Below are 19,738 nucleotides of genomic sequence, written 5' to 3'. Positions count from 1 at the left end.
TAGAAAGTGCTGTAGTTAAAAATCTTGCACAAATGCTTGCTCTGTTTGCAAAGCAAACTTTACAGGCACACAGCCTGATGGAGGAGGGTGTGAAATGCAGCAATGCACCATCAGCTTGGATCAGCTGCCGTTCTTATTTATTGGCTGTGCAGATTGGTTGCAGCCCTCTGCATGTGGCTATATGCCCATCTAGAACCTTGCCACGCGTGTCTGCATAGCCTTTTTGTGTTACATGGAAGTTTCCAGAGCACACTGGTTGCACCTTGCTAACATTGGTCCCAATGGTGACTATTGGGTTCTGGAAATTTGTTGCTGAGGTTTTCCATGGCTGTTTGTGTAATTGCACTTAGGGATGATAGGGCTGGACATTAAACAATCTGGAGGGCTGTGTGGCCATAGAACAAGTGCCCAGAGACATGTGAAATTCTCCATCTTCGGGGATCTGCAGGATGCAACTGGACGAAGTTACAGCCCCCCTTATCTAGATTTGATAACAGCTTGCCTTGGGACAGGAATTTGGTCTGGAGACCTCTAAAGGGTCCTTCCCACCAACATTTCCATGAGATGTCTGCTTGTACAATGCAAGTTTGGTTATACATGTTTTTGAGTGTGTGCTCCAGGCCTTGTGCTGGAATCTATCTGCACGTCCATGAACATTGGTGCCCTTGGCAGTGAGACCAAGTGGAAGCAGGAATGTGCTGTGTGAACATGGGAGCCTGGGCACAGCAGATTCCTCTTTCCTTCATCTTTTCCCTGAAGCCTCAGTTTGGTCTCTTGCACAACCAGCTGCCTGCAGCCATGCTCCATGGCCAAAGGCAGTGGTAAGGCTTGGAAGTGGGATGGTCTCCACCTGCATCCACTACATGTATTACACTGGACACCACCAAGCATCCTCAAGCCCAGTGTAGAGGCTGCCAATGCCCTGCCACGGCCTGCCAGCACCAGGCATGGGGACCTACAGAGCCCCAGGGGCTCGCAGGGCTGGAGAGGCTTGGTGGGAGCTCCCTGCCCCGGGGACGACGCGAGGGGCTGGCGGGTCCCCGCGGAGTATCGGGGATGCCCGGCGCCGTGCGCCACGGTGTGCCCGGCGGCTGTGGGACGGGACGGGACGGGACGGGACGGGAGGAGGGGGCCGCCCCGCCTCTCGCTTAAAGAGCCGCGGCGCCGGGCGGCCGCGCAGCAAGCTGCGGAGCCCGGCACCATGCGCGCTGCCGCCGCCGTCTGCAGCCGCCTTCTCCTCCTCCTCTTCTTCCTCCTCCTACTTCTGCCGCCGCCGCCGCCCGCTGCCGCCTACTTCGGGTCAGCGCCGCCCGCGGGGCTCAGCTCCTGGAGCCGCCTTCGCGGTGCGGGGAGCCCGGGGAGGGGGCGCGGAGGTTCCGCGGGTGCTCTGCCAAGGGGAGGGGGCGCACCGAGGTTCCGCGGGGGCGCTCGGTCCCTGGGGAGCGCACCTGCAGCGACTGCCGACGCTGCGGGGACACCCGGCGGGGCGTCCTGGGGGTAGAGGCGGAGGCAAGGGGCGAGAGGGCCGGGGAAGTACTAGTTTGTGCGAGAGTGGGAAGGAGGGACGGGGTGGAAGATGCTGTTAGCTGGGAGCAGTTATGCTGACTTCTTGAGCCATGCTTTGCTTCTGTTCAGGTTTTGAAATTAGTTCCGGATGGGTCGCTGGTTATAATAACTCTCCAAACTGTTTCCCTGGAGGAAATAAAGTGGGAGAAGGGGGCTGGCAGAGAGAGCCAGGGCTCAGCAGGCAGGTGCGAGGGACTTGCTGGCGTTGCATGGTCCCCCGGATGGCAGGGGATTAAGGCCAGTCCAGAGATGAAGGATGCACCTGCATGCAGAGACTTGGTGCTTCAGCCTGGGATATCACATGGTATCCCATTCAGCACAATTGCCCCTAGGTGTGGGTCCTTTCCTCACGTTTTACTGTTCTAAAGATAGGTTTTTAACAGGTCAGGTCAGCGCAGAATTTCCCCTGAAGAAATGTTTTGTTTTCTCAGTAAGCTGCTTCTCAGAGAGTTTTTCAGACTCTCTTACGGTAACCAGGGCTGTTAGTTCATATATCACAGTGAGTGTAGGAGAGGTGCAAACACTAATACATTCAGACCCTGCTGTGGGTGATCAGAATGCTCCAGGCAGAGCTTTGCTAACTTACACATGTGGAGGGTCTTGGTCCCTCTACCAATCCTCGCAAGACAATTCTTCCTAAATTTGCATGCAAGTGTCTGCTGGCTTGGCACTGCTTACCGATGACCACAGTTGGCATTTCAATTGTGTTTCAAAGCTTCCTTAAAATATCTGGTTTAAAATTTATCTGTTATATCATTTAGCTTATTTCATATCTAAATGTCTGTTGACTGTGGAAGACTATAGCTTTCTCGGTCATTCAGAGAGGAGTTGGGTTGCTGTGAGTGTTTGGCTTTCCAATTACAGGGGCATGTACACATGATTGTACTCAGTGGAAGTGAGCATGTTCATGTTTTCCTTTCATATAAGTAACACAAAGCGGTTGCTGTTGCTCTAGGTGGGCTTGTTTGTTAAAGCAACCTGAATGATTCTTCATTCTGTAGCAATGATCTGTTTGGTATGAATTGCTTTCTGGTCATAATAAATCTGCGAGTGCTGCCTTTTGACAATGTTTAACTCAGGATCTGAGGTTGGAGTTTTACTTTTTTTTTTTTTTTTTTTTTTTTTCTTGAGGGTTTTGACACAGGTGTGTCCGGCGCATTTTCACCTTTTCATTTTCATCTGTTATTTAAAAGTTTCAAGAAGGAGCTCAAGAAAGAAAGTCAAGTCCATGAACTCAGTGAGTGTCTGGTGGTGATTAATAATGAGATATGTGGGTGCTTTCAAATACAAATTGGAATTGATAGAGTAGGGAGGAACTTGAATATCTTGGAATTTCTGATGTAAATACCTATATGACTTAGCTTGTGAAAAAAAAGTTTCTTGCATCCAAACTACTACTGAATTGGAGGGGCCCTGGGGCCCTGGTTCAATATTCTACCTCTAAACTTTGCCGAGTGCTAGAGGCATAAGGACATGAACCTCAATCTTGCTTTCCAATATTTATTTATTTATTTTTAATTGTGGAAACCTTACAAAGATGTAACAAAAAGTGAAGGAGGCATTTGGGTGGCTAGCGACAGCAACAGGACCTGGGTCCTTTCTTTTGTGTTCAGTGGGCTTGGAAAAGGTGAAGCATTGCAAGTTGGCAGCAATGAAGGAAATACCAAATTTTGTTCTATCAGGACAGAAGTAAGGCATGAAGTGTACAGAGCAGTCCAGCAAAAATATGCAAAGGGCCCAGGGAAAGATGAAGGTCACCTACAAATGTACGAAGCAGAAGTTTTGCTGTGGTGAACACAGCCTTACAATGGAGTTATAATGGCAGCTGTGGGCATATCTCAGAAGACCACATTCTCAGTATTTGGGATTGTTTGACTGCCTGGTATCAGTACATTGGGTATCTTGAACAGACCTTGAAATGCCAGTACTGGGTCCAGAGAGGGGAAAATCACAGCCAGATTTTAAAGGAGGACAAGTAAATAAACTGCAATGTGGTCCGGCTGTTGTTCAGGTTATATTGGGCTTGCCTGGCTCATTAGTTGCAGGAATCCAGGAGTGGCCGTCTCCCTTGCATACAGACAGCGTGTACTTCTTAACTTCCTTCATGCTTGTTTGTCTTCACCTTTGCTTTACAGCCCATGCTATAGCCTCCTGTAAGTAGCCCCATTTTTTCTTTCAGGATGTACAACAACTTTAGTGGATGGGAGTCTCTCTAGACCTCACTAAAAAGCTCTTGGCCTCCACTTACCTTCTTAGAGAGGCTTTCACAAAGTGAAAAATAGTCTAGGGGGTGCTGGAAGGTATTGCTTCCCACACAGTCTAAGAGGGCAGCAATTGCCCTCTTCCTAGAACTAGGTCAGGGCAGAATTCAGAAGAGACCCAGCTTGGGTAGGATGTTGTTGGGATGGCAGAAGCAACAAACTTGAGTAAAGCCTTTTCTTGGGGAGATAAACGGGAAGTGGGCTGCAGCATGTCTTATTCATTGTCCAGTTTGGCTCGTGCTCTGCGGGCAGCCAGATCCACTGGAGCATTTCCTTATAACTCAACCTGAAATACCTGTGGTAGGTACAAAGGCGCCAGGCTTCCTGGAATTTCATGTTATGTGCTGTCTTGTTTTGCAGCTCCTCTTAACTCAGCTGTGTCCTTCATTTTTTATTTTTTTTTTTGTCACTTTGTGTTTGGGAAAAGTCCTGGTTGTACTCCTGTCAAAATTAGTGGTACAATTATTGTTCATTTCATGATGGAATAATATTTTTTGGCCCTTAGAGGTTAAGAGGAACATGTGAGGGAACAAAAGAACATGTGACTTGTAGGTCTGTTGAAGCATGGGCTTGCATAATTTTGAAAAGAACATAACACATCAAATGACACTAATGAAAAAATTAGTACCTTCAAAAGCTCTGTCCTCACTTCCCCCGTGTCTTTCTAGAGATGGCAAGTGAGCTTTGTTTTTCATCCAGTTAGCTCAGCTACCTACATTCCTATGTCCTCTTTGGTAACTGTTTGCTATTGCAACTTTTCTGTGATCAGTCTAATGGACTAAATCTACAACAAAAAGAGACTCTGCTGTCCAGTTCTGAATGGTCCTGGAATGATTTGTGAAGATCTTTCTCCTCCTGTTGAGCTGTACCTCTGACAGATAAACTAAATGTCCAGAATACATATGGGTCTCACAACCATTCCTCAAAGTAAAATGTATCAGGAGGGTGTATTGCAGCATCTCTTTTGCATTGTCATTTTAAAAGAGAATATTAGCAGAAAGAGAGTAAAAATGGAAAGGGAGGGCAACACTCAGCTGAGTCTTGAAGAGATGGAGTCTGTAGATGGAGTCCATAGTGACTGGCATGACAGAGAGGATGTGGGACAACAGAGAAGATGTGGGACTACAGATGCAATGAATATGTAAGGGCTTTCCATGGGTGCTTTTTGATTATTTAAAGTTCCTGGCTTGTCTTTAGTTATTATCTCAGGGAATCATATTTTCTAAAAAATCATCCTGCTGGGTGTTGAGTGTCTCATGTGGGGAACAGACAAGGGTGTGTGGCCAGTCCAGAGTTGGACTGAAAATCTCATCTCCTGTGTAATGATTGACTTCACTGCTAGCCTAGGTTGGATAGTCAGTGGCAGGAACTGCACTGCCCCTGAAATCAAGATCTACGTAGACACAGTGTTGCTTCCTAATGGTTTAAAACTATTCCACTGAGCTGCCAGGGAGAGAGGAGAGCTGTGGACCCATTGTGCACCTGAGGGGCCTTGGTTTGATCTGTCGTCATCCAGTATTCTCTTAGCCTTCCCAGAATGCTTGTTGTAGCTATCTGTGGGGTGTGGATATTTCTGTGGAACATGAAAGGCCTGTGAAATCAGATATAGAGTGCTGTTGTGGCTCCCTTTGATTTCTCTCCTTTCTGGGAAGAGAGAGAAAAGGCATATTTTTAAGGGTTTTTAAGACCTTTCAGATCCAGGGGACATTAGGCATTGCACAGGAACAGACTCTCATTAAAAGTCTCTTAAGCAGCTGGAATGTGGCTGGAAGGAGATTAAAGGAAAATGATGAATTTAGTAAAGTGCTTAGACAGAAAACTAGAGAGAAATAAAAGTTTGAGATCCTTATTGTTTTTCCAGATTGCTAGCAGGTGTGCATTAATTCAAAGATTTTACTTTTTTGTTGTATGATCTGTAGATAATAAACTCTAAATCATCTAAAAATGACATGCAGTTTGCCTAACTGCAAATATCTGCACATTTTATATTTAATTTTATGAGAATGTTCTCATACTGTGATCTTGATATGATTGTATGTTAGTTTTGCCCTAATAAAACACAGTTATAGCTAATGTAGTCAGAGCCTGCAAGCTTCTGCTTACATGTATATGAGTAATCTTAGCCATGTCTGTTATGACTCTCAGAGTGATGGCTTCTGATCCCAGCTGTGCCACTGGTCAACCATGTGTCATTGGGTAACCCTAATTTCTCTGCCTACTTCTCTAAATTGAAAGTTATGTGAGACTAGTTTTGAGAGTTGCTTCTGTGCACCAGTCCTATACAATGAAGCCCAATCACTGAAGAAACCTCTAAGCACAGACTATTATTTTTTCATTCACATCTCTTAGGTAACAAGTGTGACAGTTCACATACTGAAGACTTTCACAGAAAGGTATATTCCAGATAGCTTTTGCCACATATCTTAAATTAACCCACTTGTTGCTTGTTTTGTTTACTTCCCAATGTGTTATTTCCATCCGGTTATTTTCATCTTCCACTTTTAGAGAAAAAAACAAACAAACAAAACAACAACAACAAGTTATTTTGTATGTTGGAACTTTAGAATTTCACAAATCAGTAAAAAAAAGAAGTAGCAAGAAGTAAGTTTGCCTGTGCTACTGGCTATTTGTGTAGGACGTTGTATTGCATCAACACGAATTTGAACTATTACTAGGTGCAATTCTAGAAAGTGCATTTCCCACAAAGCTTTTGCTTTACATAGTGTAAAAGATAAATTATACTTGCTATCTTTGCTCTCTGTATGGTTGTTGTGGTTTAACTCTAGTTGGCAGCTAAACCCCTCATAGCTGCTTGCTCATTCCCTTCCATTGGGATGTGGAAGAGAACTGGAAAGGTAAAGTGAGAAAACTCATGGATTGAAATAAAGACAGTTTAATAGGTAAAGCAAAAGCTTCTCGTGCAAGAAAAGCAAAATATGGAATTAATTCACTACTTTGTGTCAGTAGGCAAACGTTCATTCATTTCCAGAAAAGCAGTACTTCATGATGCATAATAGTTACTTGAGAAGACAAATGCTGTAACTCCAGGTGTGCTCCCTTTTCCTCCTTCTTGTTCCCAGCTTTTATCAATGAGTGTGGCATCATATGGTATGGAATATCCCTTTGGTCAGCTGGATTCATCTGCCCTGGCTGTGTCCCCTCCCAGTTTCTTGTGCACCTCCAGCCTACTCGCAGGTGGGGCAGTGTGAGAAACAGAAAAGACCTTGACCGTGCAAGCACTGTTTAACAATAACTACAACATTGGTGTGATATTAACACCGTTTTCATCACAGATCCAAACCATTTCACCATATGAGCTGTGAAGAGAATTAACTCTATCCCAGCCAAAACGAGTACAGTGGTCTCGGGTTGCAGTTGCTGTGCACTGTTGAGATTGCTCTGAAAATTAAATCAAATTCTTCAAAACTTTTTATATGGTGTCTATGATTATCTTCACTAAGTTTTTCACAAATAATAACATCTAACATTATTCAGGATTTGGAGAATGGCAACATCAGCTTCTCCCAAAACTCACTGGCCACTGGCAGGTCATTGGATATCTTTGAGATAATCCCTGTCCAAGATTGCAAGAACGGTTGTCCTTCGTCAGACCAAAGGTTCATGTAGCCTCACAATATGCCTGGAACAGATTTCTCCTGTTCTGTCTAGATCTTCACATCTTTCACAATTTGAATTTGCCACCTTTTCTCCCATTTACACGATTGTACTTTTAGGCAATAGGTTTAACACCAAGTCCTTTGTGTACTGAGTGTTTCAGCCCTGTCTGCGCAGTCTTTGCCAGACTTGGTTTTGAACTGTGCAGTCTGCATTGCATTCAGAAAATCATTGAGCTGCATTAATTCCAGTTTCTTAGGCTGAATCTGGCCTCAGTTTTCAGTATTGCCTATTTTTCCCTTGGCTTTCACTATTAGTCTTATGTTTCTGTCCCCCATTTCAGCAATGACAACAGGTTAAGAGATTTTTCTTGGTTTCTTAAGTTTAATATTTGTTGTATGATTCATAAAGATTCCTTGTTTCTTGGTTAGTCTGCTGGTCTCTGGATGATTTCCCAGGGTTAATTAATCCTACTTTACACAGTTATGGAATGGTGAGTGTGTGGAGGTTGCAGGTTACTGTGACAATGAGTGCAAAAGTGCACCGGGCTTAGGTCAGCTAAGTTGTACTCTTAAGTTCCATGCCTGGGTAGACTGGATTGACTACAGAGATCTAGACAACTAGCTCACAAGGAAATGTCTATAAAGTATGTGGGGAACTAAAACAGCAGCTGCAGTACTTGATTTACATCCTCTGTAAGGAAGGTTATAGTCTTCATGAGAGTTTGGACTTGCTTGAACAGTTGAGACCAGAGTGTTAGAAATGTCTGGTTTTTGTGGAGCTAGGTAAGACTTCAGTCTGGTCTCCTCCATTGGTTAACATTCTTTGCTTGTGAACTGGAGCGTGGTAGAGAATGTGGATTTCTGTGTTTGCTGACAGACTATTGTCTTCTCTCTGCCAGTGCAGACTGGTATTTATTGTACAGAAACATACACCTGGAGACATGACCAGTCAGACCTGGTCAGATAATTCAGCCGCAAAAGAGCCATGCTTTTAGAAGGAAGCCAACAATGATGCAGTGAGGTGAATAACCTCACATCCTGCTCTGCTCTGAGGATTTGCCTTTTTTGGTGCTGTACCAAGGTCCCAACCACTGTTAGCAAGGCATCTTCATTTGTCTTGGTCTGCACAAAAGCTGAGCTGTGCTGGGAAGATGATGGAAGAGTCACTACACCACTGGTGAGGTGCTAGCAGCAAGGTAGTCTTTGTCGACACGCTTCAGAGATTGCTCCTGTACATCCCTCCCTATCCAGCTTTGCTTGTCCAACTCCCACACTTGCTTTGTGGAGCAGCACAGCCCAGTTTGCCTGACTGGGGAGGAGGAACAAGAACCAACTGGCTCACATATTTTTTGTCCATGTTGAGCTAGCTGTGGACTTGCAAAGAAAACAGTGGCATTTGGAGAAGTCTGCAAGTGGTAATGCCAGGGCTGAGATTGATTGAAGAATAAAGATTTTCAAAGGTTTTCATTTATCTGGATGTTTCTGGTTTTAGGGGGTAGTTCTGCGATTCTTCCCTGCTTGGCAGTCAGGAGTGACACTGCAGATAAATGTTGGGCAAATGCATGATTCTTCCCAGTTTGTTTGCAGCCTTCAAATTGTGCCTCAAAGTAAAATAATTCCGTCATGTTTTCAGGCATCCAAAATATGCCAAGGGAGATAAATTTGTAAAGAAAAATCCATGAAAAGTGAAACTATTTTCAGATGTAAATCCCTGTTTTTCTCTAACTCAGAATTTAACCCTAATTTCTTGTTTAAAAAAGCTACTTACCAACCAAACACAATACATTTTAGTTGACCCCTTCTTCCTTTATGACAAAAATTGTGCTTGCTCTAAAAAGCTGTTTGTTAATATCTCCCTATTGGTCTTTCCTAGCTACGTCTAGTGGCATAGTACCAGTGTACACAAAACCCTGAAAGGATGTGGTTAATATTTTATGGAGCAAGCACAGTGCTGTGGCATACAGTGAATTGCAGCACCATTTAGAAAAATGTAGGCTAAGAAACAGGTCTGTGATGGTGGAAGAACTGCACAGGAAACAAAACTAGAGGTGTGAAAACACATCCTCATGGAATCAAAAGAGCTTCCCACCTGAGGTGCATTGCTGTTGCCAACACCCATGTGTTTCTTCTTTCTCCCTGCAGTGTTAGTCTGCTACTTCGCCTTGGTGTGCAGTGGAGAGGTACAAAATCTAATCAGTTTGTACTGATTAAACTTTTGAGCTGGTAAAATACCCTAACCAGGAAATTTCTGAGTATCATTTATCCTTCCCTCTGATCACCTTTCTCTTCCATGACTGCTGTCTTCCTTGATTCAATGCTCTTTTGCTTTTTTTCAGCCTGACCGGGAAAGAAGCTCTGACCCACTTTCCTTCCTTGGGACCCTCAACAAACTCTGCCCAGGGAAAAGTTCACATGAAGCAGTGTGACTTGCTGAAGCTGTCCCGCAAGCAGAAGAGGCTTTGCCGGAGGGAGCCTGGCTTGGCAGAGACGTTGCGTGATGCCATCCGGCTTGGGATCATGGAGTGCCAGTACCAGTTTCGCAGTGAGCGCTGGAACTGCAGCCTGGAAGGACGGACTAGTCTGCTGAAGCGAGGTACAAGGTAGTCCTTTGCAGTATAAAATCTCACTTGGTGCTGTATTGCCTGGAATATGCATCTCACAGTCAGCAAAGGACATGGGGCATTAACTGGGTAGCTCAGAGATTATCTGGTTTGCCTAGGAATGAGAGCGGGGAATATAATGCAATTTGGGATCTTTTGCCACAGAATAGACAAGTGCCTTATCCTCATCCTTCCTTAGCGGTTTGTCATGGTTTGAAATATAAAAGAAAGTTCATACCCTTGTCTTTTGGAATTTTGTCCAAAACTGGAGTTTCCTTTGTTGATCATATTTCTTGGCTGTCAATCAGGAATGATGCTCTGAAAAATAAGAATTAGTGCCTTATTTCAAGGGAAATTTTAAGACAAGACTTTTTTTTTTTTTTTTTTTTTTTTGAGGTCTTTGGATGTAAACCTTGGCTGTTTTCTGATACAGAATTTAATCCTAATTTTCAACTTAAAAAGCCATTTATCAGCTCTAATGCATTTCAGTGCACTTTTACAGATATCTCGTAAGACTTTTTGTCATATATTTGGAGTTTCCACGAAAGTTCAGATACAGCAAACAGAAGAGTCAATGGCTTCTGCTTCACAGAAGGCTTTAGGGGAAGAAAATGTCCTGTAAGTGCTGTATTTGAGGTAGGAGACAGCATAATAAATCTTCTAAATTAAAAGAAGTTGAGGTAAACTAAATGAGGATAGATCCTGAAAGCATTTCTTAATGTGGTTTCACAGAGCATGCATATACACTCTTCTGAATCTGTCCTCATCCAAATAGTATCTGACCAACCTATTACTGAGCTTCAGTTCTTCAGTAATATTTAGTAACATATGCTGAGTTTCAGACTTCAGTATTACCCAGTTTCAGCCCCTCAATAATATTAATGAATAAAAGTTAGCAAAAAAGCAGATGAATAACTTTGATGAAATTAAAATGTTAATTAGCATTGGAATTGAAACATTATAACATTTCAATATAAAATTATCAAATTTTATTCAGTTAAATATATTAATATTTTAGTAAACTTCAGCACATACAAGATTAGATTTAGTTTATTGCAAACTTCTATTGTGAATTTTTAAGCTCATGAAAAAGCTGTTCATGATCATTTTGAGTGACTTTCTGACATGTCTGCCTCCATCAACCTCAAAGAACTTGAAAATGACAATTGAATAATCCTCATCTTCAAATAGCTGGAAAACATTTAATTATCTTGTGGTGGCATGCCTCAACATTTCCATGGACTCCAGATTGACAAAATAAAATATCACCTGTAATTTAAAACCTGTTTTGGCAGATGAGGATAAGTGTTTGAAAACTTTTATTACACAATCTTAAGGATCAAATGATGATTTAATACAGTAAAGTATGCTGTGTACATCCCCTGTATGAGAGGACAGTTGGCTGGAAGCAATTATTAGTTCTCATTTTCCTTTAACTTGCAAACAGGTTAGTTTCTTTCACAAAGAAGACGAACATTTTCAGCTGCTGCTTTTGATGTGTTTCTCACAAATTCCTAATGCTGTTTTGTTGCTGCTTTGGAAATCATCAGTCAGAAAATGGGCTATTTTCCTTTCACCCAAGTAGTGATGAAGAGTTTTAGAAAAGATTAGATAATTTGATATTGTCATGGTTGTAGAGAAGCCATCAAGAAAAGCATTCACATAACAGTCTTTAATGGTCCTACCAGTGAAAAAGAGGAGAAAAGATCATGTTCTGGTGAGACAGTTCATTTTTATAGTAGATGAAAAGCCACACTTAATTTGTAGTCACAACTAAAAAAATTCAGTGTCTGGCTAGGATCACAGATGTTTTTCCTGCTTCTCGAGATGCCACAATCTTATTTTTTGTATTTGCATATTTTTAATATATATATGTATATGTATACCATGGGTTTTCTGGTTTTTGAAATGCCAGCTTTATTTTCACCATCTGCTTCATTTGTTGCTTTATTACATAACTACAATAGTCACACAAGGATTGCAGGTTATGCAAGAGAAGTTTCCTAGTTGTATCCAGAAGACTGTCAATGTAAAGCAACAAATGAAGTAGATGGTGATAATAAAGCTGGCATTTCAAATACATAGCATGTATATATACATATTTACATATACACACACATCATCCTTCATACCATACCTACAATCCTTCTATGACTATTGCAGTCATGTATAGTTGCTATTGCTTTCCGCTGATCCATGTAAAATTTCCCTTCATTCCTTCTCCACTTTTTAGAAAATCAGTGAAAATAGAGGGATTTAAAATGATCCCAGAAAGACATTGCAAGCCATCTTTTTGCATGGTGGCAGTTGGTGTCTTTATGTAAAGCTTGTGAAATAGTGATGAGTTTTTTGGTTTCCAAGGTGTGGCATAAATGTGGTCAGTTGCTGCTGGAGGTCAGGCAGGCTATATTTCATCTCAAACAAAATGATGATTTGGGGAAAATAATACCTATAGCAAAGACAGCTCAGATCCAGACATTCAGAAAAATCCTTGAGAACTGAGAACTCCACAATCCTCTCTCCGTTTCTTTGCTTCATGTTGTTTAGATTATTTGATGTTCTAACAGTGGTTTCACTGATGTTGTGAAGAAGCTGGAATGATACAGCACAGGAGCAGTGGCTCAGAGAGGTCGTAGAATTTCCATCCCCGGAGACTTTCAAAACTCAGTTGGACAAAGTCTTGGACAACTTGATTGGAGTTAGCCCTGCTTTGAGCAGGAGGTTGGGCTAAAGATCTTGAGAAGTCCTTTTTTTCTAAAGCTTTATACAGTTCTATACCTCTCTGGTCTTTGGTTGTTGGTGTATTTTATTTATTTCTTTATTTATTTTTTTCCCAGAGAGTTGTTTCTTCCACTTGCTCTGAAATGTTCACACTGTCTTTACTGTAGTATCTTCAAATCTTCAACCTTGAGCATCTTTCCTTTGGCAGAATCACCGTATGGCTAAACTCCTCCCATTACAGTTTTTATTGTGGTCTAGAGCACACCATACCACAGACCAGTGTCTTACCATCACAGCAAATGTCATTCTGTATTTATAGGCTGCTAAGTTAGAGAAATGATTCAAGGGAGCTCAGAGGAAGACTTGGAAATGTGCAAGGTCCTATCAAGAGTAGATGGCTTGTTTCAGCATCTTGAAATTCAACTTTGTGCTGTTTGTTTGTAATTGAACCTACTACCACCCCCAAAAGATGTCTGTGTTTAGATGTTCCCCCTTGCACAGTATGTTTAAGATTTTATTATAGTCACTAGCCACCTAGTGAATATAGGGGCAGGAGAGGGAGTCATCCCTTAAACAGACTCTGACAGCCAGGTTCCACTGGCTGTGGTTACAAGAGTGCCATTGACATAGTGGGAGGATAGATACCTAGCACACATGGAGAAAGCTCCGTTTAGATCTTCTCAATAACGTGTTTGTTGGAGTTGATTCCTGCTCATTTGTGCTATACCCTTCTGAAAATACATTTTAAACAGCTGCTCTGTTGTTTATTGTTATTCAACAAAGCCTTAAGAATGCTTCATTTTCTCTTTACTCATGTGCTTGTGAATTAATTAAATGGGGATCAGTCCCTTACAATGAATGAGAAGGAATCATAGATTTTTCAGACAAGCATTTGATACTGAACCTCTGCCATAAAAGGAGATGGGAGGGAGGAGAAGAAGGACATGATTTGAAAGTATGCTCGTTATCTTCAGTTACTGCTGTCTGCAATGGTCTGACCACAAGCAATGGTCTCTGATTTCAAGAGGGTTGATATCTGGCCAGCAGTTACGTGGAATACCACAGAAAGAACCAAACCATCACTACTCAGAAATAGCAGAAGCAGTGTGGTGTTCCACAAAGTCAGATTTAGCAGAGTATGTGGAGCTGACTGGTACTTCTAGCTTTATATGGTATGAGAAAGTGTTTCTAAAATGCACTCCTCTCTTCTGGTATCAGTATCTCGTATAGGATATTGGGAATCTGGTAAGGATTTGGAGATCAGCTACTGGAACTGTTTTTCAAATTTAGGATTCCAAATGTATCTCATCCTTTCTTAGCTTCTTCTTTTGAGTTAACCAGTGTTCAAAAACGTGTGAGCATTGTTTTGCTATTCAAAATCTGTAATGACTGAATCCCACATGAGTTTTTCCAAAACTTTAGATGGATTTGGTGACATTTTTCCATTATTCTTCCAGTACCCTCAAACATTTACAGAGCATTGTCAATCAGAGAGCTTAGCTGGAAGTTACTTGTCCCTTGTTATTTGTGATACAACAACTTACATGTGGAGGCAGGAAGAAGTTTGTTGATTGAACTACTTGACTTCCTCAATATTTTCTTGTCTCTCTCATGTCTGGACTGTTGCTAGATATTTCTTTTAAAATTTCTGAATTTGAACAATCACGTATGCAGTCTGTCTTGAATTTGCAAATACAGCCTCTCCATTATGTGTATAATTAGTCAATTTGTCATTCTTCTTACTGATGGTTATCAGAAGAACTATTTGTCCTCTTCTGTGGTCAGATTTATGGTGACCTCACCCGGATCTCAACAGTCATTGGTCTGATCTGTTATTACAGCTGGATGGGAATTCTTTGAGGGAATAGAATGATGGAAAGATTTGAGGTTGGACTGGATGAATTCTAGAGGTCCTTTCCAACCTTTGCACAAAGCAGGGCTCACTGCAGACTAGATCAGATCTCTGTGGTTCTCTCTTTCATGTTTTTAGGGGAACAGATTTGTTTCCTTCTGATGTGGAAAGAAATTTTGAATTTTCCAGTGTGGAATATTTGTTTTCTTCAATATGTTTCCCTCCATGCAATGTACAAGTGTATTTTTCATAAACCAACAGTTGTCTGGTTTTGGCCAGTCTTTTCCATTCCTGCATTCTGAGATATTGATTAGTTGCCTTTCTCATCCTTGGTCTGCTTCCTAAATTATGGACTTGTTAAACAATATTCCATTCAAAATTTTCCACTGGTTTTAATTTTTGCAGATAAACTCTGGAGGAAATGTTAAGATTTTCCAATGAGTTAAACAGGAAAATAAAATATTTTGGGGTTTGGGTGAGATATGTGCCAATCAGTGCTTTCTGGGACATCTGTGGAGCTCGTGGATATCATGTCACATGGCCATTCCTATCTGATCTTATGTCTTCAGGCATTTTCTGTTCAGGCATTGTATTTTCTTACATGGTTTATATGTTGTGGTGTGTCATGGTCATATCTATCAGGGTGAACATAGCCTGTCTGGGAAGCCTGGTTTAAAAAGGAGAACAGCTTCAGAAAACAGCACCACAGTCGCTGGGAGTCTCTTTACAGAGAAGTTATAAAATCCACTTATATGCTGGAGATTCTGTCCTTGCCAAAGATGTTCTTCCAACATGTAACCTTTCCCAATCAAACTACTTGTCATCTTTCAATATGAAATACCACTAGTAAGTCAAAATAGTCCCAAGTAAAAACATTTTGAAATAAATGATATGTATATTACTGTATTTTTAAAATACTTTTTTCAGTCTCTACTAAATAGTTCATAATTTTAAACATGATTATATGAACACAGTGGTTATGATTACGTGAACATATTATGATTATTATGTGAACATTATTATGAACAATAGTTTGTTCATGATTTTAAACTCTTTAAAATAATTCATGATTTTAGACAACAACATGTTTTCAGTGACTGCCCCTATTCACCTATCAGCTCTGCGGTGAGGAAGGGGGACAAATAGAGTTTCATGACTGTCACTTTTTGTAGTTGCACATTTTCCCAGGACTGTTTGCATATTGCCTTTCTAATTCCTTGATTCATGAGTGGTCTTCTGTCTCCATGTTGAATCAGTCTCAGTCACCAGGTGAGACTGGGATGTTAATATACCAGTTGCTTCAAACCTGATATTGGCTTTCTGTGATAGGATTTATGTGCAGGTAATGGAATAATTTTGTCTCTTTTGTCTGTAAGCCAAGTACTGTGCTTGGTATTAGCTCATGGACAGACAGGAGAGCCAGTGAGGTGGATGAACACCTTATTTTGCCTTTCTTGCACCTACCCTCTCATAATCCTTCTCCTGTGCAGGTTTTAAGGAAACTGCCTTCCTATATGCAGTGTCTTCTGCAGCTCTCACCCACTCATTGGCCAGAGCATGTAGTGCTGGGCGCATGGAGCGCTGCACCTGCGATGACTCCCCAGACCTGGAGAACCGCAAGGCCTGGCAATGGGGTGTTTGTGGAGACAACCTCAAATACAGCACAAAGTTCCTGAAAAAATTCCTGGGTCAGAAGAGGATTGGCAAAGACCTACGGGCCAAGGTGGACATCCACAACACCAATGTTGGCATCAAGGTGAGGAGTTGCAGCATCAGGCCTAAAGAGAAGTTAGGGTTCAGTGCAAGTCTTCCAACCCATCCTCAGCCAAGGTTGTTTGTGAGAGGAGTATTTACTGCCCCTAGTCAGAAACCAGACCCTTGTTTACCTGTGTGTTTTGGCTCTCAGTTTTGTAGAGAGAGCTCCCTGGAAAGTCTCCTGAATTATGATATAAGGAGTTAGATGTTTGGAATAGGAGAGTAGCAAGCTATACCCTCTACCAATATCAAAGGCTGAGTGGTAGTAATATGCAGTACAGTAACAGCTGTGAAACTCACTGGCTGAATTACTGTGTTGGTTATGTGATGGCCAGAGGGAGGTTTGACAACAGGAGAGCTTCAGTGCTGGTATGAAGTATGACGCAGATGAAGGATTGATACTATTGAGATCATTTATGAGTCCAGAGGAGATTTGCTATGTCTGTCTGATTTGCTATGGACCTAGTCATGTTACAGTGTTGGGTTAGGGAGGCCATTAGATCAAGCATTTTGGCTTATATATTACAGGCTACTGACTTAACATTATTTCTATATATTGAGTCCAATTACTTGTTTGATTAGAGCACTGTCTTGATTTGAATATGCTAAGAGTGGGAATTGACCATGCTGGAGATACACAGTTTCATGGTTGACTACTCCTGCTGTTCCAAACATATGCTTAGTAAGAATTTGACTAGCTTCAATATTCAGACATTTATAATCATTCAGGCTTTAACTTTCTGACCAACTCTGTAGAAATTCCTTTATTTTTTCATTTTATTTCTGTAAAATAGGAATAATGCCAATAAAACTGAAGTACTCTCGGGCTGCCTGCAATTGAGGTGTAATCTCTACCCAGAACCAGGCTCGTGGTCCTGGCAGATAATGATTACTGCTTCTCTTCCTCATCAGGCTGTGAAAAATGGTCTCAAAACCACATGCAAGTGCCATGGCGTCTCTGGTTCATGTGCTGTCCGGACATGTTGGAAGCAGCTTTCACCTTTCCATGAGGTTGGACGACTGCTCAAGTTACGCTATGATGATGCTGTCAAGGTCTTCAGCACCACCAATGATGCTGTGGGCCACTCAGAGCTGGCCAGCCCACAGAGACACAGCCATTCCACCAAGCACCCTGCTTCACCCCGTGCCACTGACCTGGTGTATGTGGAGGACTCCCCCAGTTTCTGCCGGCCCAGCAAATACTCCCTGGGAACTGCTGGGAGGACCTGCTCTCGCGAGGGCAACTGTGACAGCATGTGTTGTGGACGAGGCTATAACACCCAGAGCCGGTTGGTTACCTTCTCTTGCCACTGTCAGGTGCAGTGGTGTTGCTATGTTGAGTGCCAACAGTGCATGCAGGAAGAGGTGGTCTACAGCTGCAAGCAGTAAAATCAGCTCTAGAGGGTCAAAACAAATCCTAGAGTACAAGAAAGAAGGATGGAGAATGGGACATAATTCTCTACTGTGGGGTAAGGGAAAAAGCAAGCACCAAAAATGTCTAGTGCTCCTGTTATCGCAGTGCTGAGATCCCCAAATCTGGGGACAGCCCCTGTATGAGGGGTGAAAACCAGAAGTTTTGCCAGGTAACAGATCAGGAAGGAGGGAAAGAGAGAGGTAGTAATAAGGGGGCAGCAGAACCACTGAGGCAGTCAAAATCTCTCTCTTGAGCTTGTACTCACAATTGCAGGAATATTTCCCCCCCATCATCCCTCACTTGCACAAATATAAATGCATTGTGGTGGCCAAACTGAAATAATGAGGGCTTGCACCCTGTTTCGTGGAGACAAGAGAAGAAAGGGACTGGAGAGGCAACTGAGCAGAGACTGGATTCTGATGTAGCAGAGACAGGCATGTTCCTGCACCAAGGCAAAATGACTCTGGCAACGGGATTTTAAGTTATGTTCTCTGGAAGCTGGTTGAATCTTCTCTGCTTTGAACTCAAATACACTGTTGAGTAGCTTCATTTTGATGCAAGAATTGTGCCTCAGAAATACCACTTTACAAAGAAATGAAGCTCATGTCCATCTTATGCACAATGTGGGCATTAGACTTCAAGCACATTGTAATCATGTTTTAACCTTGCTGTACACAGGAAACTTGGAACTGTATCTGATAAAGTGCATGTATCACAGAACTCAGCTGAGGTCCGTGAAGTAATAATCCTTTGCAGCATACTGCCTCGCAGGAGGTTGTTTTGTGGTGGTGGATCCAGGGTGATGGTGCTAATTATGCATCTATTTTGTTTTTGTCGCTGTTGTTGTTTTTCCCGATCAAACTTTCATTGCCTCTTTTGTCTTAAATGTACGACTCTGCCCTGGTGCCCAGTGTGCATCACATCCCACAATTCTGCCCTGTGCAAATGAGAAGTAAAATTTCTGAAAGGGAATTAAGAACTACAGTAACTGGAGCATTTAAAAAATGTGCAAGTCATAAATGACAATCTCTGCACTGAGAAGGTAGATATATCTAGACAATAGAGGCATCTAACATGAGAGAAGGCGACCTGGGAGAAGAGCACTGTCCAGAGAAGCACAGAACCACAGACTGGTTGAGGCTGAAAGAGACAACAGTTTCAGCTCTCTCAGCCTTTCCTGAGGAGAAGAAGCTCCAGTCCCTGGAGAGATGTTCCAGTCCCTTCATCATCTTTGTGGCCTCTTTGCTGGACTGTCTCCAGTATGCCCATGTCTCGCTTGTAGTGAGGAGCCCAGAACGGGACGTTGCTCCAGATGTGGCCTCACCAGTGCTAGGATCACCTCTTTCAACCTGCTGGCAATGCCTAATGCAGCCTAATGTTAGCCTTCTTTGTGGCAAGGGCACACTGGCTATTCATGTAATCCTATTACAGAATTGTCATACCTTGGCATCGAGTCGTGTTTTTCTGGTTAACTTTAAGTTGAGCACAATGGAAGCAGCCTGTTTTGTGTCTTAGTTTGTGTCTTAAAATACAGTCTTGGGAATGGCAGTGAGGCAGTCTCTGACCTGGCCTCCATGCACACATAGAGGTGTGGAGCACAACCTGAGTGCTGAGTTTACAGTTAGTTAGAGGTTCCCAGTTTGTATGGTGAGCAGCTCTGGAGGGTCCCTGAGAAAACAAAGGTGCTGTATTTACTTATCCTTGGTAATGGTTATAAGTCAGTGAGCAGGATGCTGCTGTGGAGTTTGGATAATGCTAAAAAGAATATTTAAATACTCATCCTCAGATCAAAATTCAGAGGCAATATAATGGATGAAGATGCTGGTTTACGTCATCTGGATCAACTGAGCCATAGGCTGAACTGGGCAGGGTTTCAATGGGGTTCAGTTCTCCTAAAGTGCAGTGAGATCTCACCTGTGTGCTCCAGCTTTTGAGTGTTCATTTACACATTG

The 19,738-nt window shown here is 42.4% G+C and overlaps 1 protein-coding gene across 1 annotated transcript; it reads left to right on the top strand.

Annotated features, from left to right (window-relative positions):
• Window positions 1–1,282: 1,282 nt before the first annotated feature.
• WNT9B (Wnt family member 9B) lies at window positions 1,283–17,761 on the top strand (the record flags this gene model as incomplete). The annotated part of the gene is made up of 4 exons (XM_084300894.1): window positions 1,283–1,299; window positions 9,781–10,037; window positions 16,108–16,373; window positions 17,285–17,761. Exons 2-4 carry the CDS (start codon window positions 9,857–9,859, stop codon window positions 17,759–17,761), a joined length of 924 nt encoding a protein of 307 aa, XP_084157020.1. The 5' UTR covers window positions 1,283–1,299; window positions 9,781–9,856.
• Between the last annotated feature and the right edge of the window lie 1,977 nt (window positions 17,762–19,738).

Source organism: Netta rufina (genome assembly GCF_964035555.1).
Source record: "Netta rufina genome assembly, chromosome: 24".
Lineage (NCBI taxonomy): Eukaryota > Metazoa > Chordata > Aves > Anseriformes > Anatidae > Netta > Netta rufina.
The sequence above is the reverse complement of the archived record's forward strand: the minus strand, read 5'-3'. Positions and strand labels throughout refer to the sequence as shown.